The sequence below is a fragment of the Erinaceus europaeus genome, chromosome 1 (assembly GCF_950295315.1).
Source record: "Erinaceus europaeus chromosome 1, mEriEur2.1, whole genome shotgun sequence".
Lineage (NCBI taxonomy): Eukaryota > Metazoa > Chordata > Mammalia > Eulipotyphla > Erinaceidae > Erinaceus > Erinaceus europaeus.
In genome coordinates, this window is record NC_080162.1 from 173459030 (window position 1) to 173485348 (window position 26319).

Below are 26319 nucleotides of genomic sequence, written 5' to 3' on the forward strand. Positions count from 1 at the left end.
AACTGTCTACATCATTATCCATTTCTTCATAATCTCAGTAACACTATGCATTAGAAAAGTTTTAAGACCTCTATACACTTTAAAATGTAAATATTGTATCTAATAGTTTTAAGTTATGCTATTATTTTTCTATATATATTAACTATTGGTTTATTTTAATATTTTCTAATCATCTTTCAGCTATTCAAGAGCTTCTCAACGTTGCCTATGTCATAAAGTTTAAAAGATTTTTGTGCATAAATTATTAGCATTTTGCTGTGTTTCTGATTTGATATCCTGCTTATAATGGCTATAACTCCCTAGAGAATATAAAAATATTTATGCCTATTTTCTGGTAATATTTTCATGATTCACTTTTTTTTCTACTCATAATCTCTCCATGATTTATATTGTCTCTGTGTGGGAAAAAGCTTACATTGTCAAAACAGATGGGAAATATGAAGCAAAAATATGCATAAGAAGTTATAATACCCACCAGGAGTGGGGAGGTTCATGAGTGGTGAAGCAGTAGTGCAGGTGTTTCTCTCACTGATTATCTCCCCTCCCCTCTCAATGTCCCTGTTTCTATCTTAAACAAATAAATAAATAGAACAAGAAGTTAAAATAAATAGAGCAAACAGTATCAGTGTTTGCCTTTGGGTAGAGAGATTAAATGTAATTTTTTTCCTTTAAATTGTATGTTTTAGATTTTAGGTAATACTGGTTATATTTATAACATACAGTGTCTTTTTTTTTTCTTTTGCCAATCACAATAGCCATCTTTTCGCCTTTACCCATGTGGTTTGGGAAAGGTCATCAATCTTAGCAGCTCAGCCATGACCACAGATGTGGGCTCATAGCTCAGTTCTCTACTGGCTTGTCTTTAAGTGCTGTATTCTTTCTACCCTTAGCCTCAAAGCTGACAAGTGTGTGGCCAAAACTGCATACAGAACCTGGTTCTAGTTGACCAGAGAATGAACAATTGATGCACACACTACGGAGGGTTGGGATGGGGAGAATGAGTCACATGTCACTAAAGTCTCACATCTAATTTTTCTCAGTCTGACGCAACCTGTGGTTGAGTGACAGAGCTGACTGTCTGTCCCCTGATTGCTGGCTTGTTCTTTATCCTCCTCTTCCTTCTTCTCCTTTCTCTTCCACCTCTTCCTCCTCCTCTTCCTTGTCCATCTTTTCCTCCATCTCTTTCTTTTGTATAAGATTTCAGTTCCTTGTACCAAAAGTTTCCTGGGTGAAGAAAGAGAAAAAGAAAGATGAGAGAGGAAAAAAAAAAAAAAAACTTTAGGGAGAGGATTGGGCAGTGGCACACTCAGTAGAGTATACACACAATCATATACAAGGGTCCCAGTTCAAGACCCAGGGGCCCATTTATAGGGAGGAAGCTTCACAAACAGGTGAGAAAATGGTGCAGGTATCTGTCTCTCTTTCTCCCTCTCTCTCTCCCTTCTCCCCTCTCTCTTTTTAAACTATTTTATTTATTTATGAATGAGAGGGATAGGAGGAGAGAGAGAAAGAACCAGCCATCACTCCAGTACATGTGCTGCTGGGGATTGAACTCAGGACCTGATAACTGAGAGTCCAACACTTTATCCACTGTGCCATCTCCTGGACCACCCCTCTCAATTTCTCTGTGCCTCTATAGGATAAACAAAGAAGTAAATAAATAAATAAAATATATTCTAAAAGAAAAAACTTCAGGGAAATAAAAATATCACTACTAGGAAGTATATGTACATCTTGAAGTAGGGGCAATCCTGAACTTTATGGAAAGGGTCATGAATAAAAATAATACAAAATAGCAAATACTAGTTTGTAGCAAGTAGGCATATTCTTACCTAAGAGCTAATGAGGCAAATAAGACAGTAACAAGTTCATACAGCTTCATAATTTTTTAAAATATTTATTTATTTGTTTATTTATTCCCTTTTGTTACCCTTGTTGAGCTTCATAATTTTTGCATTCTCAGAAAAGCAAAGAGGTTTCATGAAATTAAGTATAATGCTGGTAGGCATAGAGATCGTAGTCCTAAAATGGACTTAGTAGAACTATTTATATAGAAGTGTTTTCACATATGCTTGCAGTTAGACATAATTAACTCCATTTTTGGATTTTACTAATCAGCATTTCAATTAATCTTAAGATATACTTTAGGTCAGTAACATATCTTGGAACTCAAGAGTTGAGAGATCTTAAAGAGCACAGCTCATTCATCTTAAGAATTGTGAACTTTGGGAGTTGGGCGGTAGCGCATCGGGTAAAGCGCAGGTGGCACAAAGCGCAAGGACTGGAGTAAGGATATCGGTTGGAGCCCCCGGCTCCCCGCCTGCAGGGGAGTCACGTCACAAGCAGTGAAGCAGGTCTGCAGGTGTCTATCTTTCTCTCCCCTTCTCTGTCTTCCCCTGCTCTCTCCATTTCTCTGTCCTATCCAACAACAACGGCATCAATAATAACTACAACAATAAAAAAGCAAGGGCAACAAAAGGGAATAAATAAATATTTTAAAAAAGAGTTGTGAACTTTATGGAGATTAGGGTACTTAACTCATATCACATAGCTAGTGTTCCCCAGTGAATCTTTTTTATTTTATTTTATTTTTGTAGTTATTATTGTGGTCGTCGTTGCTGGAGAGGACAGAGAGAAATGGAGAGAGGAGGGGAAGACAAAAAGGGGGAGAGAAAGATAGACACCTGCAGACCTGCTTCACCACTGGTGAAGCGACTCCCCTGCAGGTGGGGAGCCGGGGTCTCGAAGCGGGGTGCTTACTCCCGGTCCTTGCGCTTTGTGCTATGTGCACTTAACCCATTGCGCTACCGCCCGACTCTTGCCCAGTGACTCCTAAATAGATGCAGGCCAAAATCTCTGAAACCCACATGTGGTGTTCTTATAACTGCCTTTCAAGTATCCATATGGGATTTCATTCTCTGTCTGTCTGTCTGTCTGTCTGTCTCTGTCTCTCTCTCTCTGTCTCTCTCTCTCTCTTTTCCCTTGCATATGTGACACACACACACACACACACACACACACACACACACACACACACACACACACACACACACATGAACTAGCGCATAGCAAATATGTTCTCTATAAAAAGGGAAATGGACCTATCACTTTTTGTACACAGTGAAAAAATATCTAAGTCTCAAGGAAACATTTTAAAGAACTGTGTTGAAAGTACACTGTATTGTTAAATAGAGTTAAAGTTAATTGCTCATGAGAGAAACATTGACTTAGCTTTCAGCATGAAGGGTGTAATAGGTGAGTGATTCTCTCACCTTAATCTATTTTTCATAGGGTAGGAAAACACTCATCATCTGAAATAATTTTTAAGTTTCCTCCAAAGTATAGGAAAACTAAACTAATATTATCACCTGTTTGTATAGAAGACAAATTTTAGTTTTAGTTTAAAAATCATTTTCAAAAAGAGATCCCAGTTTTACGAAATTCAATTGTTACATACTGTCACAATAAAAAAAAGAACTAATGTTGGTGAGCAAAAGTCTGTTGTATTAGTTGTCCTGGTTATGATTATACCTCACAATCACTGGACATGAATCTTGAGTTTAATAAACTAAACACACTGAGCCTGACTTCCTTGTGAACTTTCTCAGAAACATGTAAGAAAATGCTTTGATATTTACAATGTAAAGTCATTATTTATTTATGTTTCCTTTTGTTGCCCTTGTTGTTTATCACCGTTGTTATTATTGCTGTTGTTGTTGTTGGATAGGACAGAGAGAAAATGAGAGAGAAGGGGAAGAAAGACAGGGGAGAGAAAGTCACCTGCAGACCTGCTTCAGTGCCTGTGAAGCGAACCCCCTGCAGGTGGGGAGCCAGGGGCTGGAACAGGGATCCTTAACCCGCTGAGTCACCACCCAGCTCCCACAATGTAAAGTTTTTAGAATAATTTGGTATCAGAAGAAACAGGTGTGGGAAATAGGACAGTTGATAGCACATCAAACTTGTTCAGTCTCTCTCCTGCTAATGGAAATAAAAACATAACCAGACAGTTTTGATTACAGTGGTTCTAAAATACAATTTGAGATCAGGAAGTGTGATGACTTTAATATTTTCATTTATACTACAAATAACATAATTAGCAAAATACTAATTTGAGAAGATATAGGTATTCCTATGTTCATATACGCATTATTCACAACTGCCAAAGAGTGGAAGCAGCCTAAATGCCCATTGACAGATACTAGATAAAGAGGTTATAAATTATATACTCTGTGGAATGCTACATTGCAATAAAAAATGGTGTTATGTCTTTTGGGATAAAATTAATGCAACTGTAGTTGATTATACCTAGAGAAATCAATAAAAAGATGAAAGACAGTGATCTAGTGGCTTCACTCATGTGAAATATAAAGAACTGGAACACAAGACATTGTATTAAAAAAAAGGTGCAAACAATCTGTCTCTAAGATTTTTTGAGAACTGTAGTAGTTACCATTCAGAGGGTAGGGAGACAGAACTTTGTTGGTGGGTGCAGTGTAATCTTACAATCTTGTAGACCACTATTAATCACAAATAAAAATGGCTTTAAAATAGAAATATATAAACTTAAATGAATTAAGCAGATGCCATTAAAATAATGAAAGCAAAATATTGTAAATAATAATATACTAAACTATAAATTATGAACCTTTATTTCCTTATATCAAGTCTCCTGTACTCTGCTCAGCCTCATAGATAGCAAGAATTTGCATTTATGGCATAATATAGGTCACTTCTGTTCTTTGGTAATTGTCTAATCCCCTTCCCTATGAGGTTTTATTTTGTTTATTACTGCACACTAATGCTAAGAGTAAAGACTGGCATTTTGCAGGACTTTAGGGTGGTAATACCAAGACAAGACTTTTTTTGCCCATTAAGAGAGCAGCTCCCCTTTCTCACTGGGGCCAAGGAATGTCTATGTATGGGCTCTGCTGAGGTGGGTTAAGAGCAGCAATAAGTTGATTTCAAAGTGCACATAGCAATTTAAAAATATACAATGATGTAAACTAGATATTTTCCAACTAAGCCACAAGTATGCACACACTTAATTCTGTCTCTCTTCTCAGTTCTCTGAGATATATTCCTTTCATCTGTGGTAATTTCAAACAAAAAACATTATCACTAACCTAACCACAGCTCTTGATAAGATGTAGTTAGACTTTTAAAGCATGTTCTTACTAGTTATGGAAAGTTCTGAGTTTATTTAAGAGAATGACTTTTTAAAATTTGTATGTATTTATTTATTTATTTTTATATTACAGAGTCACATGTCAGCAGGGGTTTGAATGCACATCATTCCCACCACCAGAGTTCTGCATCTTCAGTCTCCCCACTGCAGTCTATCACAGTTCCCCTAAAGTTGTAGAGAAAGGGTCAACCATCTTCTCTACAGCTATCTGTTCACATTTATACATAGTTGCTGCCTCCCCCTTTTTTTTCTAATTCAATCCTCTCTTCCCCTCCAAGCAACTCATGACAAAATAGCTATCTCCACACATCCCTCTCCTTTTCCTTCTCTCTCTCTGGGTGCTGATGGAGCTGGAGCTCAGAGTCCTCTTATCTTCATCCTATCACTTCTCCCCTGCTGGGAGTATAGATCAAGGTTGTTTTTGGTAGGAGTTCTGGCTTCTGTATTTGCTTCTTAGCTGAACATGGACATTGGCAAGTTGATTCATACTTCCAGCCTGTTTCTATCTTTCCCTAGTGGACCAGAGCTCTGGAGACGCGAGGGTCCAGGACACATTGGTGAGGTCTTCTGTCCAGAGAAGTCAGGATGGCGTCATGGTAGCATCTGTAACTTGGTGTCTGGAAGGTGGCATGACCTAAGTTGAGACTAAATGGTTAATGAACAGGAACCAAAAAGTAGGATTAGAGAGGGTGAGATTAGGGATTTTAGGGTAGAAGAATGCTAGGAAATTCATTTTAGGCACGTTCCTGGGGACACACAACTATGGTAGTTTTGCTTGAGTTTGGTAGCTAGCCTGAGGTTGGATAAGAATATTGTCTGAAAGAATGGTGTCAGAGTAGAGAAAAGGGCTAGAAAGGTGCATTAAGGCAGGGAGTAGCTCTCTTTCTTGAAAAAATTTTTTCTGTGGCTGAAATTAACTATTTACCTCCATCCACCTGATCCAGGGCGTATATATATCCAGAGTCTGTGTAACCTCTAAGTCCCTAATGGTCTGAGCTAATAGTTCATGGTCACAGCTGGGAACACTGCAGGCTGCACTTATTTCAGGAGCAGTCTTTTTCAAGTGGCAGGGCAGGATATCCCTACCATCACTGCTTTATGGTGAGGACAAGGTCCTGGGAGGGCCCACAAGATGCCATTCCTTATGAAAGTGACCTGCGGTGGTGGAGAGAGGGACCCTTTACAGGTCCAGGCCCATCATCTGTATGGGAATCCAAGGATTCCCTAACTAGGGCCCCAGATGATGAGGTGGTGTGTGTGATATTGACCAAACAGGTCATTATTAAGTGGGCCAAAGAGAAGGACCTTCTTATACCTTGAAAACATTCCAAACATATATTGATATGTCATCAGTATATTTAATATAACTAGAGCTTCTTTGTTCCAGGGAGTATTCTAAGCTGATTGCATATATTAACTCATTAGCCTACAAAATAAGTTTCGTATTAGATAAGTACTATGATTAGGGCCTATTACAGTGCTCAAGGACCCAGATTCAAGCTCTTGGTCCCCACCAACAGAAGGAAAGCTTCACAAATGGTGAAGCAGGGCTGAAAGTGTGTCTCTCTGTCTCTTTCCTCCTCTACCTCCTCCCTCTTCTCAATTTTCCTCTATCTTTATCCAATAATAAATAAATAAAAATATAATTTTATAAGTACTATGATCTAATAGTAAAGATAGTATTAAGTACATTTATCCAATAACTACCTAATGAGTAGTACCTATCTAATAGGTACTATTATCCACACTTTACAGATAGAGAAACTGAGAGAGACATACAGATAAGATGACTATGTACATATAGCTGGTAAACCCTAAAGCCTGCCTTTGAACCTAGGAACTCTGGCTCCTGAAGTTATATACCTAATCACCAACCCACTTTCCCCATATCTTTGCTCTTCTCCATCACTTTCCCCATACCTGTCAGTCAACTAGTTGTCTTTGATTTTTTTTTTTCCTGGCAAGCAAAAGACTTCACTGTCTTTCTCTAAAATCACTTCCCAAATTAACCAAGGTAAATTTCTTGCAATTCAGATGAAGCATTTCAGTGGACCTTCTTCATTCTTGGAAAAATGCTAAATCTGATCAGATCACTTTTTGGCTGAGCTTTGCTGTTTCAGCCTTTGATCAAGCACAGCCATCTTTTATTTTTTTAATTTTTTAATTATTTTTATTTTTTATTGGTTTAATTATAATTGACAAGTCCATTGGATAAGGGGGTACAATTCCACATATTTCCCACCACTAGAGTTCTGCATCCCAGCCCTTCCATTGGAATCTTTCTTATTCTTTATCCCTTTGGGAGCATGGACCAGAGATCTTTGTGGGGTATAGAAAGTGGAAGGTCTGGCTTTTGTAATTGCTTTTTTGCTGGACATGGGCATTGGCAGGTCAATCCATACTCCCAGGCTGTCTCTGTCTTTCTCTAGTGGGGAGGTGGGGTTCCAGGACATTGGTGAGGTCATCTGCCCAGAGAAGTCAGGTTGGTGTCCAGTAGCATTTGCAGCTTGGTGGCTAAAAAGCATTGAGATATAAAGCAGAACAGATTGTTTAATAACCAAGAACCTAAAGGTAAGAATATAGCAAATGAGATTTGGGGGTCTCCATTTTGGAAAAAGCTAGTAAGTCTATTTTAGGTATATTCCAAGGAGCCCATGACCTTACCAATTTTGCCTGAGCATGACAGCTAACATGCAGGTGGGCTAAAGGTATTGTCTGGGGAGATTGTGTCAGAGTTGGAAATAGGACTAGAAAGCTAGATTAGGGAAGAGAGTAGCTCCCAAATATGGGAAAAGAATATAAATACCATTAATTATAAACCCCATCGATCTGATCTGGGGCCCATATTCAGCACAGCAGCCAGTGTAACCTCTGCATCCCTGCAGGTATGAGCTTGCATTCTGTGGTCGTATCTAGGAAAATTCTAGGCTGCACTCATTTCAAGACCAGTCTTCCTCAAGTGGCAGAGTATGTTGACTCAGTCTCTTTTCAGAGAGTGAGGAAGTCCCTACTGTTGTTATTCTACATTGAGGGCAAGATCCTGTAGAGGCCTGCAAGAGGGTCCTCGATGCTGTTCCTGATGGAGATGACCAGTAATGGTGGAGAGAGGGATCTGTTTGAAGTCTAGGCCCATCATATCTATGTGGGAATCCAGGATTCCCTGACTAGGGCCCTAGATGAGGTGGTGGCCTGGAAGTGACCAAGAAAGCCATCATTAAAGTATGCTATTCTCTTGCCCTTATTCAGCTTTTGTAGTCCTTACTTTTTCTGACAAGGTTAGACTTAGAGTGACTGAGGGAAGTGAAATAGGAAGTGGGTGAGGAGGGTATCTAGGTCTAAGTAGAAACTATTTGAATAAGTACTTTATGGTGTCTTTTTTAGGTCTTTCTACTTGCTTGCTACACTAATTGAGTTACTGTAGACTATTGCACACTTTTACTTTAAGGTCTATATTTTCCCCTAACTTAGGGATACATGTGCACATGTGCTCTATCTCATGGGCCCTGGTCTATATCTTGGTTTTGCGGCTCTGTTAGGAAGTGTACCACCCAAAATGGAATTAAGGAGTCCTATGAGCTGGGAAAGGTCTCACCAGAGAAATGGAACTGAAGGGTTGACATTCCATGCCTGACTTCTCTGGACACAGTCTGAAGTAAAACATATTGAGGTGACACTGGTTGCATTGATTTGGTTGAATCCGCAGGCGCAGTATCAAATGGTATGAATCAACAGAAGCATGAAGGAAAGTGAGCAAAGCCCCAGAAGTTCCAGGACTGGGAGAAATACAGGTTTTATAGAGAATGGGAGAGGGTCCTGCTGTCTTAGATTTTAAGAAGGCAATAGATTGTTATTGCTATAACCAAGTTATTTGGAAATTTGGTTTACTTTGAAAAACCCATTGTTAGGATTTACTGTACCATACAAGACCTTACCATGATTTATGCCATTTAACGCTATTTACAATGAACTGTATCTTATATACTGACACTACTAGTTGCTTCTGGTCTCCCTGGTGTAGGATTATAGGTGATTTGATACATTTTTTTAAAAAGTCATTATTAGAAATGTATTAACAATTTGAGCCCACTGTTAAAATTCAACCAGGTTACCAATTTGAAACCTTAACTGCTGCAAAGTGCAAGGACTGGCCTAAGGATCCCGGTTTGAGGCCCTGTCTCCCCACCTGCAGGGGAGTTGCTTCACAAGCAGTGAAGCAGGTCTGCAGGTATTTTTCTCTCCCCCTCTCTGTCTTCCCCTCCTCTCTCCATTTCTCTCTGTCCCATCCAACCACAGTGACATTAATAACAATAACAATAATAACTACAACAATAAAACAATAAGGGCAACAAAAGGGGGGGGCTTATGGGCCTGGGAGATAGCATAATGGTTATGCAAAGAGACTTGCCGAGGCTCTGAGGTCTCAGGTTCAGCCCCCTGCACAATCATGAACCAGAGCTGAGCAGGCCTCTGGTAAAAATAAAATAAAAATAATTTTAAAAAGTTTTAAAAAAAAAAGAAACCTTAACTGCTTAGATTGAAGGAATGTATACTCAGAACTGGGGTCTATGCATCAAAAAGCTCAAGACATTCAATCTATTTCCCCCTCTCATATTGATTAGTGATTTATAAGACTATAAATTAATAGGAGGCACACCCATCTTTTAAATTGCTCAAACTGGTTTTCTCTCTCTGGATTCTTGAATAGACCATTTACACATCAAACTCAACCAGAAAAATACCATGATCTGAACTGTGTGTGGGAAAGACAAATCTGGTGGTGCTGTCTGGAGTTGTTGAGGCAGTGGCTATAGAGAGCTCTGTTAGAAACTTTCACTTTTGTAGTAATGAAATACTGTAGGAGCTGAGAGAATGGCAACAGGGGTGAACTTAAGAGGCATTTCAAAATGAACAATGGATTAGACTTGTGGGCAACTGCAATAGGGATAAGGAAGAGAAAGGAGTTAAATAACACCATTATTTTGGGCCTGAAGGATTATAGTGAAAGTGTCATTATCTGAAATAGGTATATCATGAAGTTAATATGATTCAGTGAGTAGAAAAAAGTTCATTTCAGAATCTTTGTCGCCATCCTGGTGGTAATGTTCAACAGTTGGAGGACACCATAAGTGAGCATTTAATGAGCTCCCTTCAAGTGCCTAACAAGGCACATGATGTTACATCTCCAACAGTAATTACAATGAAAGGGAGCAGAGGGTGATACACTGGCCTCATGGAGGCACCTATCACAGTATTTAATGAGTTAGATCCTCCCCAGCTTTTGCTTTCAGTGGTAGAAGGTAGCATAGGATCTGAATGTAAGAATATGGCTTATTCTGCAGCCTGGAACAGACACTAGCAAATTGCTTTTTCTTTGTTATACCTACAACTCTTTAGAGAGTGAAATCATTAGTTATATAATACTGAATTTCCAAACTTGATTTTAACTTCTTATTAATTGTTTTAAATAATAAACTCCAGCACTCTTGAGCATGGTCTATTTGTTTCTCCAGAGGCCTTGAAGGTGCCAGCCAGCAGTCTACAGACTGAATGGTGAGAGTAGAAAGCTTCTGGAATTTAGCAGTTTTATAATCAGGTACTCAAGGTGAAAATGCAGAAATAAAAGCTGAAAGGTTTACAAATTAAACATAATGCCCCAACAGTGTAATAGACAGGGAAGGCCTAGGATGGAGTGTTCAAGGAAACTGAGATGGGCAACGTCATGAGACAATATGTCAAAAATTCAAACGATGGATGATTCATATTGGGAATTGACCCTAGATCTCTTATTGGGACACGTTTCCGGATTTCACATTAGCTCAAGTGTATGTAGTCCCCATACACAGTAGAGCCCACTAAAATGACTTGCGGTAAATCTCTTCCAAGACTGATTTCAACCCCAGCACTTTATTCATGGAAAGTCGGCCCTCCTCCCCATCATAAGCTACAGCTACCGGGTGGGTGAGTATTTGCCCGGGCATTTTGGGCCAATAGCCTTGAAACACCAGAATTTCCGAGACTGTGGGTAAGGGAAATAAATCCAGTCCGGGTTTTGTCTGAATGTGGGGGTTGGGTTGGGGGGGGGTACCGAAGGGCTGGGAGGAATGGTTTGCGGAGGGAGGGGGGTAGTGGTGGTGAAAAATACACAACACAAACAGCTCGCGCCCAGGGCCAGCAGCCATAGGCCCGGACCGCACCGGCTCAGCGGGCCAGGAGAGGCGCGCGCGGGCCCGGCCGCCGGCCGCATGGGGCGCAGCGCGGCCCGCGGCTCCCGGGCGGCAGCAGCAGCGGCAGCGTTGGCGGCAGCGCGCCGATCGCTCACACCCACCCCCGCCTGCGGCCGCCGCGCCGCCCCACCGTAACTACCGGCCTCCGGCGTCCCCGCGGGCCGGTCCAGCGAAGGCGGCGCCCGCGCCGCTGCAGTCAGAGGAAGCTGCACGCCGGGGAGGCGGCTCCCGCAGTCCCGCGTCCCGGGCCCCTGCGCCCACAGCGGCCGCCCGAGGAGGAAGGGGCGGTGGAAGAGGAGGAGCAGGAGGTGACAAACTCTCGGCGGCTCGGCTCGGTTCGGCTCGGCGCGGCGCGGCCGGCAGCCAGCGGTCAGGCATGCAGGCGCGGCGTCTAGCCAAGCGCTCCAGCCTGGGCAGCCGCCGGGGGGGCGCCGCGCTGCAGCCGCCCGCACTTGCGCCCGCCCGGGAGAGCGCCCTGCCCGGACTCCCGCCTCCCGCCCCGGGCCCGGCCCCGGAGAGCTGGAGGCCGCCGCTGCCGCTGCCGCCGCCGCCGCCGCGCAGCGCGGGGACCGGCCCCCTCCGGGCCGCCGCCGCCGCCTCGTCGCCCGTGTTGCTGCTTCTGGGGGAGGAAGACGAGGACGAGGAGGGCGGGAGCCGGCGACGGAGGGGGCTCGGGCGGGTGGAAGAGAAGCCCCGAGGGGGCGCGGAGGAGGAAGATGAGGACGAGGAAGACGAGGACGAGGAGGTGGTCGTCGAGGTGGTGGACGGCGACGACGACGAGGAAGACGGAGAGGAGCGCTTCGTGCCCCTCGGCCCGGGCCGCGCGCTCCCCAAGGGCCCTGCCTGGGGCGCCTTGAAGGTGCGTGCTGGGTGCGGTGGCGCGCGGGACCCGCCGGCCCGGGGAGGGGGGCGTGCGGGGCGCTGGGCGAAGCTCGGGGGAGGCCGGCTGCGGGCGATCGGTGCCGACCCGGCCGGGAGGGGTGTGTCAGATGGTGCGGGCGGCCGGGCCGGGCAGAGCAAGGGAACTGATTTGCTCACGCCCGCCCGTTCCCCCCCAAGCCCCCGCGCACCTTTCCCAGGCGGCCGCTCCCCCTTTGCTCTAAGGCCGGGCCAGGCTTGGCACTGGTGTGGGTGCAGGGAAAAGGACTCTTGTCCCTGGGGAGGGAGGGAACTTAGGCGCCGGATTGAGCTTGGTGGTGACATGCAGGGGTGGAAGGAGTGAAATGTTGTTCTTCCTGGAGGATGCAGGACTGTCCCATTATCGTATTTTGAGAGCTAAATCAAGCTTACACCATCTAGCAAGCAGCTACTCTTGTCAATTTCTCTTGGCCCCTTCTTCGTCCAAGAACAATTGCTGACGAGTTTCCATCACTGGCACTGGTGAGGGAACCGGTAAGCCCAGTACAACAGAAACCAAGCCTTTGGTTTCTACATGCCTCTCTCTCTCTCTGCTATTGACACTTCTCCCCTGTTTAAACTTGACATTGTTTAGCATTTTATATTGCCTCCCTTTTCCAAAATGCAAATACAAAAAAAAAAGAATTCAGGAAAAGTGGGGTTCGAGAATTGGGCTATTGAAATAGATGAGAATTTCTGCTGCGGATTCAAAAAGACTCTTTATGCACTGAAGCACCCAGAGATCTTTCCGTTTGTGTATCTTCTAGAGATAAGGGGTTTATTATTACACAACTGACTGGCTGGGCTTTCAGGCTTGCGATTGGTCAAAGCAAACCACGTTGAGGTTCATAGGCAGTGTATGTTGCTAAGAAGTTTTGAGGGCAGCAAGTGGTAAGGAGTGATTTTTTCCTAAGACTGGTTCTTAAAGTCAACGGGATAACTGTTTGGTTATGTCTATGATAGTGGTCTGTCAGAGAGAAAAAAATACATAAATAAGTGAGCCTAACAGACTACTTTAAGAGATTATTTGAGACTTGGAAAAATAAAAGCTGCTCAAAGCATGAAATTGCAGTTATAAAGAAATGTTAAACATCAGCTTATGGAATGTCCTCGGGGTAGATATGGACACAAATTTCTTTCCTAGACCACCCTGAAGTATCAGTTGTGAGAGTGAAGAATTTTTGGGCAGTACTCATTTGGGATGATAGTTTTTGACAGTTGCTTGTTGGAATCTAGAGCAAGACCACATTCATTACCATGGTCTGCCAAAGAAGTCTGCATTGTATAGGACATAGCTGTGTTTGGAATTAAGTCACTTTACCTCAGTAACATCGAGTAACAAGAATAGTGATGCCTTAAGACTTTCGGCCAGAATTACTGAAAATATTTCATGGGTGGAATTGTTGCACAGATTGTGATAAAAATTAATTAGAAGTTATTCTATGTGATCAGAGTAAACTCAGTATAGGAAAAAAAAGTAAACATAAACAGAATAATTGGTTCAAGGCTGGCACCCACTATATTAGAGTTTTGGTGCTGTAGTCTCTTTCACTGACTCTGTCTGCCTTTACATTTCCTGTCACCCCCTCCATTGGAAGCTTCCCTACTCCTTATCCCTCTGAGAGTATGGACCCAGGATCATTATGGGGTGCAGAAGGTAGAAGGTTGGGCTTCTGTAATTGCTTCTTAGTTGGACATGGGCATTGGCAGGCTTATCCATACTCCCAGCCTGTTTCTGTCCTTCCCTAGTGGGGTAGGGCTGTGGGGAGGTGTGGTTCCAGGACACAATGGTGAGGTCGTCTGCCCAAAGAAGTCAGGTTGGTGTCATGGTAATATTAGCAACTTGGTGGCTGAAAAGCATTAAGATATAAAGCAGAACAAAATGTTTAATAATCAGGAACCTAAAGGTAAGAATATAGCAGATGAGATTTGGGGTCTTCATGTTGGAAAAAGCTAGTAGGTCTATTTTAGGTATATTCCAAGGGGCCTACGACTTTACTAATTGTTGCCTGAGCCTGGCAGCTAATATGCAGGTGGGCTGAATGTATTGTCTAGGAGGATGGTCTCAGAATTTGGAATAGAACTAGAAAACTGGAGCAGGTCAGAAAGTAGCTTCCAAATATGGAGAAAGTATATAAATACCATTAACTATAAACCCCATCAATCTGACCTAGGGCCCATGTCTATTCATATTTCGCACAGGAGCCTGTGTAATCCCTGTATCCCTATAGGTCTGAGCTCAAAGGCCATGGTTATAGCTAGGAACATTCTAAGTTGCATTCATTTCAGGACCAGTCTTCCTCGAGTGGTAGAGTATGTTGACTCAGCCTCCTTTCAGAGAGTGGAGCAATTTCTACTATTACTGTTCTACATTAAGGGCAAGGTTCTGCAGAGGCCGTAAGAGGGTTTATGATGTTGTGCATTAGGGAGATGGCCAGTGACAGTGGAGAGAGGGATCTGTTGGAGGTTTAGGTCCGTCACATCTATGTGGGAATCCTAGGATTCCCTGACTAGGGCCCCGGATTATGGGGTAGCCTGGTAGTAACCAAAAGGGCCATCATTAAAGTATGCTGGTCTCTTGTCCTTACCCAGCTTTTATAATCCTTACTTTATCTGACAAAGTTAGACTTAGAGTGATTGAGGGAAGTGAAATAGGAAGTAGGTGAGGAGGGTATCTAGGCCTAAGTAGATAATATTTGATTAAGTACTTTATGGTGTCTTTTTTAGGTCTTTCTCCTTGCTTGCTGCACTTGAGTCACTGTAGACTATTGCACACTTTTACTTTAAGGTCTATATTTTCTCCTAATTTATAGCCCTGTCTTCACTTTCTAAGTCATACCTATACCTGTCACTCCTATACTACTTCTGAGTGTCCTTCCTCTTTCCTCTTCTCTCTCAAACAGTGCTTGATTTCTTTTATTGTTTTCCAGATTCTTTCTCTTTTCAGTGATGGTATAAAAACTAATATTCTGGGAGTCGGGTGGTAGCGCAGTGGGTTAAGTGCACGTGGTGCGAAGCTCAAGGTATAAGGATCCCGGTTCATGATCCTGGTTTGAGCCCCTGGCTCCCTACCTGCAGGGGTGTCATCTTACAGGCGCTTCAAAGGGTGTCTATCTTTCTCTACCCTCTCTGTCTCCCCCTCCTCTCTCCATTTCTCTCTGTCTTGTCTAACAGCGATACCAACAACAACAACAATAATAACTACAACAACAATAAAAACAAGGGCAACAAAAGGGAAAATAAATGTAAACAAAACAAAACCAAAAAAAAAAAACAGAAAAAAAACCCCAAATATTCCTGGTTCTGGGTCCTGGTGGAATTGGGGCTCAGAGCCCCCGGTTATCCTCTCCTAACCTTTCCCCTCTCTGGAAATATTTTCTTTGGAAAAACCAAAGTTCTTTTTCTTTTTTAGTATTTAATTTTTTAAAATTACCTTTATTTATTTATTTATTTATTGGGTAGAGAGAGCCAGAAATTGAGAGGATAAAGGGTGATAGAAAGGGAGAGAAACAGGGCTGGACAGTAGCGCAGTGGGTTAAGCACACATGGTGTGGAGCCCAAGGACCAGCATAAGGATCCTGGTTGGAGACCCCGGCTCCCCACCTGCAGAGGGGTCACTTCATAGGTGGTGAAGCAAGTCTGCAGGTGTTTATCTTTCTCTCCTCCTCTCTGTTTTCCCCTCCTCTCTCAATTTCTCTCTGTCCTATCCAACAACAACAACAGCTATAACAACAATAAGAATAACAACCATAACAAGGGCAACAAAATGGGAAAAAAAAATCCAGGAGCAGTGGATTCATAGTTCTGGCACCAAGCTCTAGTGATAGCCTTGGAGGCAAAAAAAAAAAAAAAAAAAAAGGAGAGAAACAGAGACATTGGTTTACCACTCACAAAGCTTTCCCTCTGCAGGTGGGGACTGGGGGCTCAAACCAGAGTCCTTGCACACTGTAGCATGTACAGCCAACCAGGTGTGCCACCACTCAGCCCCAACCAAAGTTCTTTTGGGGTTACAGAAAGAAGAAATTTTGGCTTCTGTAATTGTTTCTTGGCTGGACATGGATATTGGGTAGTCAGTCCATACTTCTACCCTGTCTCTGTCTTTCCCTATTTGGGTATTGCTTTTCAGAGAGGTGAGGTTCTGGGCTATAGTGGTGAGGTCATGTGCCTAGGGAGTTCAGGATGGAAGCATAGTGACAAATGAAATTTGGTGACTGAAAAAGAGTAAGCTATAAAGCAGGACATATTGTTTAATATACAACGATCAAAGAGTAGGAATAGAGCAAATGAGAATAGGAAACCTGGGTTGGAAAGAAGCTAGGTTGTCTATTTTAGGTATGTTCCTAGGATTCTCGGACTTTAGTAATCTTTTCTTGAGCTTGATAGCTGACATGGAGGTGGACAAGAAATGTTGTCTGGTAGGATGTGTCACAGTAGAGAATAGAACTTAAAAGCTGAGTTAGGGTAGAGAGTGGCTCCCAAGCTTGAAAAAAATACATAAATATAATTAACTGTATGCCACATCAGTATGACCCAGGGCCCATGTATATTCATATTTAGGAACCTGTATAACCTCTGAGTCTTTATCAGTCTGAGCTAGCAGTCCATGGTCACAGCTGGAAACATTTTAGCTAGAAGCATTCTATAGACTCATTCTTCCTTGATTGGCAGAGTAGGATGACCTAGCCTCCCTTCAGAGAGTAGGGCAATCTTTACCATGGCTAATTTGTAGGGAGGGGAAGGTCCTTTTTGCAGAGGCCCACAAAAGGGCTTATGATCACATTCCTAATAGAAGCGACCATGATGGTAAAGAAAGAAATGCATTAGAGGACTAGACCCATAGTGTCTATAGGGGAATCTAAGGATTCCCTGAGTAGGACCCCAGGCAATGAGGTGGCTTGGTATTGATAGAAATGGTCATCATTGCGAGTTGTGCAGTAGAGCACTGGGTTAAGTGCAGGTGGTGTGAAGCGCAAGGGCTAGCGTAAGGATCCCAGTTTTAGGTCCCCAGCTCCCCACCTGAATGAGAGTAACTTCACAGGTGGTGAAGTAGGTCTGCAAGTGTCTGTCTTTCTCTCCTCTCTGTCTTCCCCTCCTCTCTCCATTTCTGTCTGTCCTATCTAATGACGTCATCAATAACAACAATAACTATAACAATAAAAAACCAATGGCAACAAAAAGGAAAATAAATATTTTTTTAAAATGACCAAAAGGAGCCTGTTAGATCATGTAGAACATACTGGTGACACAGATAAAAGAATGTGACACCAGGGATGTGACTGGAGTGGAGAGAGCCATGAATGGAAGATAAGGACATAGTGAGACAAATGAAACTGTTGTAGCAAGTTTTGCTGGGTAGGGGGGCAGAGAGAAGGAGTATCTGGAGGGTATCTGGTCTGGAATTTTTTGAAAGTAGGATAAGCTGGACTTTTATTGTATTGTGCTCAACATAATGAAAATTCCCTGATGTAGGGGGTTTGTTTTCTATTGCTGAATAATGGTCACCACAGTTTTAAATACCCTATTGGGGGCTAATGATTTACAGTACAGTTGTTGGCACATAGGTACCTCTCATCTCCCCATAATAGGTGTCAAGGTAACTGCAGAACACTCACTTCCCCAACCTAGGTCCTTTCCCCCCCATCATACCCCAGGACCCCAGAATTCCATCTCATCCCCATCCCCACCCCCACCCCCACCCCCATCCCCATCCCCATCCCCATTCCCATCTCCATCCCTATCCTCTCCCCTCCCCTCCCCTCCCCTCCTATCCTATCCTTTTCCCTTCTTCTTAAGATTCCTTTGCTTTGATGCAATACACCACACCCAGACTAAGTTTCACCTTCTATTTCCCTTTACTGCCCTTGCTTCTTAAGTTCCACCTGTGAGTAAGATCATTTGGTATCAGTTCTTCTCTTTCTACCTTATACTCAACATAGTGTCTTCAAGTTCTGTCCAAGATATGGAAAAGGAGATGACTTCCTCATTGTTTACAGCTGTATAGTATTCACAACCACTCATCTGTACCATATGTTTTAACTTGCAACAATTATCACATTTTCTGTGGATTTAAAATCCAAGTGTGGGTCTGGGAGAAAGCACCATTAGTGGCAGAGTAGCCGGAAGCACCAGAGGTATCAGGTTCGATCCTTGGTATCACCTAAAGCCAAAGCTGAGCCATGCTCTATGATAAAATTAAATTAAATCAAGGCTTGACTTAACTGAGTCTGTCGCTAAGTCTCCAAAAGGTGACTAGGTGTCCAAAAGGTGCTGATGAATTGTGCTTTCATCAGAATACATGAGTGGGAAAATTATGCCCTACCACGCTCTCTCAGGTGATTAGTAGAATTCATTCCCTTGTGTCCATAGATCTAAGGGTTCCAACTTTTTTGCTGGCTGTTGCCTGAAGGCTGCCCTAAACTCACAAAATCCCTCTTCACTCCTTCCACCTTCAATTCCCATTTTACTTCATCACACAGGCTTCCTCAGCTGACCTCTTAAAGACACATGCCACATAATGATATTTCAGCCTACAGTGGATCATATTTACACCTGTGGTCCCATTGGGATGTAGGACTAGGGGTGGAGTGGGGTATCCCTAACTAGGTTTATGTAAGTGCACTATGTATTCTCACAATACTGAAATTCCCTAGTGACTCATTCTCAGGGCATATCCTCATTGAAAAGCAATGCCTGACTACTTCATCAAGCCAGGCAGGAGACTTTAAAGTACCTGTATGTTAGCAAGACGGAAACTCTATGCATTGTAGTCATAGAAACAATACCTTGACATTTTTGTAGTATTCTACTAGCTAGAAGTGAGCTACACACGTAAGAGGAGAGGAGATACAAAGCCATGAACATCAGGAGGCAAGCATCATCATGGGTCCCCTTGGAAACTGAAGATGTAGAGAAAAGAGAGATGCAGGAGGAAAGTTAGTAAAACCATTGGGAAAGGACATGCAGCCACAAATACGGGTTGGACTTTTTTTTTTAATCTTTAAAATTTTTAAAGGTTTTATTTATGCTAATAAGTAAAACAGGATAGAAGAGGGGAAAGAACCAAAACAATACTCTGGAACATGGGAAGTTGGGAATCAAACTCAGGAACATGTGCTTCCAAATCCAGAGCCCTTACTTACATACCACCTCTTGGGCCCCCCAGGGGTAGAAACTTGACAGAAGCAAAGACCCTTCTCCTATAAAGTTAGAGGGACAATGAATAATATGTGTCCAGATACAGATAGATGTAGATTTCATAGTGGTCAAATAAAGTAGTACTTGTCTAATGACTTCTGTCAGCTGAGGGCGAAGATTTGTAGTAAAAGAAGGCATGGAATAGTATTGTGGGAGAATAGGAAATCAAACACTCTAGGAACATCAAGTTGGGTTGCCAGATAGTATTAAGGACCATCTGATGTTTTTGGTTCTATGTTTATGGTGCAAGCAGTCTGTCTGTGTATGGGATTTTACCAACTTTATTTCATTGACTTATACATGGAATGATAAAAATAAAAATAAAGACTAGTTAGCATTTATTAAGTGCTTGCTTTGACCAGCACAAGTCTAAGTGTTTAGTCTCCCTTAAACATCACTGAATATCCTTGATTTATTATCATTATTATCATCATTCTCATTTTACAGAAATACTAAGTGACTTACTTAAAGCTGCTCAAATGGTAGGTAAGAAAACCGAGGCTTGAGCTCTAGGTACTGACCCTCCAGGGATGTACCCTAGTGCTTTATACTATGCTATTTTTTTATAGAGGAAGCAGAAAGGTGGATTAAGCAGGGATAGGATTTAGACAGCATGGTGAGTAGTGACTGGGAGAGAGGAATATATTTCTGAGGAGATTGGCACTTCAGTGACTATAATGATAAATTGTGAGATATAACAAAAGTAAGGACACAAGGCAGGTAAGGGCTGGTGAAAAACTCATAGGTCAGTAGTTTGGAGAAGATGACAGGTAAACCAGCACAATCAACAAAAGAATACAAATGAAATAAACAAATTAGTCCCAAATTATTATTTGTATGGATGAATATTTATAATGTAAGACAGGGGCTGGGGTGGTGGTGCACCTGGTTACATGCACACACTACACTGTGTAAGGATCCGGGTTCAAGTCCCTGATCCCCACCTGTAGGATGGAAGCTTCACAAGTGGTGGATCAGGGCTGCAGGTGTCTGTCTGTCTCTCTGTCTCTCTCCCTATCACCCCCTTCTCTCTCAATTTCTGGCTGTCTCTGTCCAGTAAATAAATAAATATAACAAAAAACTTATAATGTAAGGCTAAATTCTTATAAATCACATTTTAGATGCTTTATGCAAGGGAGAATCTCACGAAAAACCCTGCATTGGGTATCAATATGATCCCATTGTCTAACAAAGGATACTGCTTTAGAAAGAAATAGCACATATAGGTCCTTATGGCCACAAGTACCCTGTGATTTTAGTCACTGAACTGGAATATATCTACTTTTATTTAGGCTTTATATGCTATTTTCCTTTTCAGGAGGATTTGGGATGATTGAAGACATGAAAGAATAGATGCTACTAAGTATCTGAGATGTACTACTAAATTACTATAATGGACACTAATTTAGACTTTAAGTGACGTAAGGAAAAACTCTATTACATGGTTGCCAATGCTGGTCTTTTATCTGCTGCAGTAAGATTCTGACTTGGCCATCTGCACTCACCCCTCCCCCCCCCGCCACACACACACACAAACACACACAGACAAACAACCTCATTGACCCTTGTGTAAGGGACACTAGTACGCTAGGCTGTGTCTTAAAAACTGTTTAATTTTAAAAGTACATTATCAAAATAAAGAAGGATTCAATCTTCTTCTTCTTCTAGCGTTTGCCCTTCTTCTGTAGCCAGTCAACAGCGTCCGGTTGAGCCTGATGTAAAGTTTCGAGACCTCCTTTGAATCTGGAGAGGTGGCAGTCGTTGACTATGTGGGTCATAGTCTGTCTGTAGCCGCAGGGGCAGTTCGGGTCGTCTCTGGCTCCCCAGCGATGGAACATAGCGGTGCACCGGCTATGGCCTGTTCAATAGCGATTGAGGAGGGCCCAATCATAATGTGCTAGGTCAAAGCCGGGTTGACGCCTGCAGGGGTCTGTGATGAGGTGTTTGTTCTTTGCCTCAGCTGACTGCCAACTCTGTTTCCAAGAGTCTGGAACAGAGAAGTTCAGTGTAGGCATAGGGGACCAGATTGGGTGACGAGACGTCAAGCGTTGGATAGGGTGGGCGAAGATATCCGCGTATATTGGCAGGTCCGGTCGAGCGTAGACGTGGGAAATGAACTTAGATGATGCCGCATCCCGACGAATATCTGGCGGGGCGATGTTCCTAAGAACTGGCAGCCATGGAACCGGGGTGGAACGGATGGTTCCAGAAATTATCCTCATGGAGGAATATAATTTGGAGTCGACCAAGTGGACATGGGGGCTACGGAACCATACTGGGGCACAGTATTCTGCAGTGGAATAGCATAATGCCAGAGATGATGATCTCTGGATCAATAATAAAATGTAACTCGGAGCAAAAAAGTAAGGGCCTATGATAACAAGACCTAGGACTGTGCTTTGTGCCAAGTACCGGAGAATCTGAGGGGAATCAATAATTTACAGAGCTGATAAACTTGAAAAAACCTGGACATAAACAATTACTTGCAGTTCTATCCAGATTTCATCTGTTGAAAAACTCAAAATACTTTTAAGTGAGATAATATATGTCAATATAGTTTTCCACATTCAGTGGTAAATAAATATTAATAAAGTAAAATCTGCTTCTTGTATGTCAGCTCTTCAGGGATGGTTAGCATATCTATTAGACTGTCTCTTGAATATCAGATGACTCTAAGAAGCCTTTGGCAGGGACTGTGCAGTGAACACTGAATTCCAATTTACTAACAAATATGTGTCTTGCAAATGGTCTTTGTTGGCTCCAGTGAAAGGCATGTGCTTAAGATAGCTGACAAAGTTGTCTTTCACTGACACCAACTGCTGGGGTTGGAAGGGAAACGGATTATCTGGTAATCCAATGCCTTCATTTGACTGCTGAGGACACCGAGACTATGAAAGGTGAAATGCTTTGTCCAGCTAGGACTGCTTAGCAATTTAGATGAGGTCAGGATTAGCTCTGTCATCTGTCTGCCAATGCCAAATTACCAACCTCTGTCCCTTCTGAATTAGTTTTCTGTGCCTGGAGGATGATCTATAGTTCAATTCCTTCCAGTTGTGGAAAGGAAAATTACAATTTTGTGATATGATCTGCCACCCATTGCACATCAACATTATTTTTGGAAGGCTTTCTTTGGGAACCACCTAAGGTAGAGGCGGTTTCATACACATTGTGGACCCCTTTGTGAATCCTTTGTGGATGAGACCCTTTTTCTGTGCCTTTCCAAAAGGATCTAGATACTCAGAAGATAATAGCAAATGGGAAATGAGTTCATTTCATTGTGAACTGAGTGCCCATAATCACTGGCATGGTGCTTCTTTTAAACCTGTTAAGAGGGGGTCAGGCGGTAGCACAGCAGGTTAAAGGCACGTGGTGCAAAGTGCAAGGACCGGCTTAAGGATCCTGGTTCGAGTCCCTGGCCCTCCACCTGAAGGGGGGTCACTTCACAATTGGTGAAGCAGGCCTGCAGGTGTCAAATCTTTCTCTCCCCCTCTCAGTCTGCCCTCCTCTCTCGAGTTCTCTCTGTCCTATCCAATAACAACAAGAACATCAATGGCAAAAATAACAAGGACAGCAACAAGGGCAACAAAATGGGCAAAAAAGAAACTTTAATAAACCTGTTAGGATATAAATTAGGGACTGGGTGGTGGCATACCCAGTTGAATGCACCTGTTACCTTTTGCAGTGACCTGCAGGCAGAAAGCTTCACAGGTGGTAAAGGAGGTTTGCAAGCATCTCTCTTTCTCTCTCCATCTCTGTCTTTCCTTTCCCTCCCAGTTTATGTCTCTATAAAATTAATTAATTTTTAAAATTGATGTTTTGTTCTGATTTGCTGTCTGTGTTCTCTTGGGTTCTCCTGTAGTTGTTTATTGCGGGTCCTTGTTAACTGTGTCCTGCTATCCATGTAGGAAATCACAGTGAATAAAGCCTATTTCCACTTCCTAACACAGTTCAGCCAAGGTGTCCATAAAGAGGTTTCAAGAACCTTTTTCTTTTTTCCACTAGCATCAATGCTCTATGTGATGTGGGATTTCCATAGCTGCCATAATTTGGGATTTTGAACCCAGGTTTAAGCCTCTAGTCCTCACCTGCAAGCAGAAAGCTTGATGAGTGGCGAGGCAGTGCTGCAGGTGTGTTTCTCTCCCCTTGTCTTCTTCCTTCTCAATTTATGTCTTTATCTGAGTAAAAAAAAAATTATTCAAAAACATGTAGGTGACTAAATTTGGTAAATAACCTTTGTTGTTCTCATTTACTGGACAAAATGAAACAATATAATTCCAAAATAGGCCTAGTAGAATTAACATGATTGAATTCTTGCATTTTGTTGAAGATACTATTTTGACAAATCCAGCATTATAGTTTATGCATAGGGGAAAGTTTCCACTCTAGAATTTTGAATGAGAGTCTGTAACTTCAGGGTGGCAAATTTGTAGCGCCACGCAAGGGGGCTTCATTCATCTTGCAGAATGCCATGCAGCTTTGAGGTGTGACTCAGTTTTGTTGTTGTTGTTATTATTTTGTATTTGTGATTTAATAATGATTGACAAGATTGTGGGAAAAGAGGGGGTACAATTCCATGCAGTTCCCACCACCAGAATTCTGTATCCCATCCCCTCTATTGGAAGCTTCCCTATTCTTTATCCCTCTGGGAGTATGGACCCAGGATCATTATGGGGTGCAGAAGGTGGGAGGTCTGGCTCTGTAATTGCTTCTCCACTGAACAGGTCTATCCATACCCCTAGTCTGTCTCTATCTTTTCCTAGTGGGGCAGAGCTCTGGGGAGTTGGGGTTCCAGGACACACTGGTGAGGTCATCTGTTCAGAGAAGTCAGGTTGGTGTCATGGTAGGATTTGCAGCTTGGTGGCTGAAAAGCATTAAGATATAAAGAAGAACAAATTGTTTAATTATCAGGAACCTAAAGGTAAAAGTATAGCAAATTGTATTTGGGGTCTTCATATTGGAAAAAGCTAGGAAGTCTATTTTAGGGACTTAATCAAGTATTTTCTACTTAGACGCAGATACCCTCCTCTTCTACTTCCCATTTCACCGCCAATCACTTTAAGTTTAACCCTGTCAGATAAAGTAAGGACTACAAAATCTGGATAAGGGCAAGAGAGTGGCACACTTTAATGAGGTCCCTTTTGGTCACTACCAAACCACTCTGTCATCCAGGGTCCTAGTCAGAGAATCCTGGGATTCCCATATAGATATGATGGACTTAGACCTCTAAAAGATCTCTCTCTCTCTCTCTCTCTCTCTCTCTCTCTCTCTCTCTCTCCCTCTCCACCATCACTGGTCATCTCCACTAGGAGCAATATCATAATTCCTCTTGTGGGTCTCTATAGGACCTTGCTGTCAATGTCTGACAACAGTGGTAGAAACTGCCCCACTCTCCAAAGGGAGGTTGCATCAACATACTGCCATTCAAGGAAGACTGATCCTGATGTGAGTGCAGCCTAGAATGTACTTAGCTAAGATCATGGAAAGCGACCTCAGATGGACAGGGTTGCAGAGGTTATACAGGCTCCTGTGCTACATATGAAGAGACATGGGTGCCAGGTCAGATCAATGGGCTCTACAGTTAATGGTATTTATATATTTTCCCCATATTTGGGAGTTACTCTCTGTCCTTATCCAGCTTTCTGGTTCTATTCCCATTTCTGACACCATCTTCCCAGATGATTCTTTTAGCCCACCTACATGTTAGATGTCAGGCGTAGACAAAAATTAAGAGAGTGAATCAAGAGTTTTACCTCTGTATTACTCTACAAGGACTGGCTTAGAATGCCTTGTCCCCATGTCATTCCTCATAGCTACCAATGACACATTAATTTCCTTATGCTCTTCTCATAATGGATGACTAAATGAAAGAAAAATCACCTTTGTTCAGACTAATTGGGGGTAACTAATCAAAAAGGCAAAGTGTCAAAAGTGCTTCAACCTTTCCTAAAAAGACCATGTGCCTTGAAATACCATTTGGTAAAACCTACATACACGGTACATTTAATTTACAAACGTGACCTTCACTGTGGGATCCTTGTAGGCTAATTAGTAAAACAGGAGAGCATAGATTTGAATCAGAGCAGGTGAGATCCCCCACTACTGGCTCTTCTCCTTAGATCATCAAACTATTTAACAGGTTTGGGGCTCAAGTTCAGAGTCTCCCAGTTGCTAGTTGCATAGTCTTATCCCACTGCTTACAATCTCTGTTCTTCAGCGTCATCATCTATAAAATGGAGATAATAATGTTCTGTCCTTGTCTATTGTTATTGAATATGGCTCAGAGGAATTCTGAAATTCCACATGGATGACAGTTTGTTTCCTTTATGGCTTCAGAATGGACACTTTTGAGAACTTTTATCAAGGATCCCAAATCATTTTTTTTTTTTTACTAGTAAAACCTTCCCCTCATTTCGTATCATCAAGGTGTTTCAGAGAGCTGCTTTCTGATGTAACTTTGTGCACTTGACCTCAAAGTTTTTCCATTCTGTATGTGGTGAGTGAGCTTGAATCTTCTCTTTCAGTTCAGGAAGCTGTGAGTCATCTACCTAGTTGTACAAGTGGGTTTCTTCAATTACATGAGTCTAGCTTACATCTGTTGCTTTTATGTTGGAGATAACATGGGCGCCATCAAAAGGTTTACCACTTATAACGAATAGATAATGTTAGAAACTGCTATGTAGGGGCAGCAGAGGTGGCACAAAGATTATGCTAAGAGATTCTTACACCTGGGGCTCCAAAGTCCCAGATTTAACCCCCTGCACCATCATAAGGCAGAGCTGAGCAGTTCACTGGTACAAAAACAAACAAACAAAAACCCAA

The 26319-nt window shown here is 42.5% G+C and overlaps 1 protein-coding gene across 1 annotated transcript in view; it reads left to right on the plus strand.

Annotated features, from left to right (window-relative positions):
- The first annotated feature begins 11673 nt into the window (after nucleotides 1–11673).
- ZNF704 (zinc finger protein 704) overlaps nucleotides 11674–26319 on the plus strand; it is a 276320-nt gene continuing 261674 nt past the window's right edge. The window contains exon 1 of the mRNA XM_007520149.3: nucleotides 11674–12268. Within this exon, the coding sequence (XP_007520211.2) occupies nucleotides 11786–12268 (483 nt within the window). The 5' untranslated portion in view covers nucleotides 11674–11785. The remainder of the gene's footprint in view (nucleotides 12269–26319) is intronic.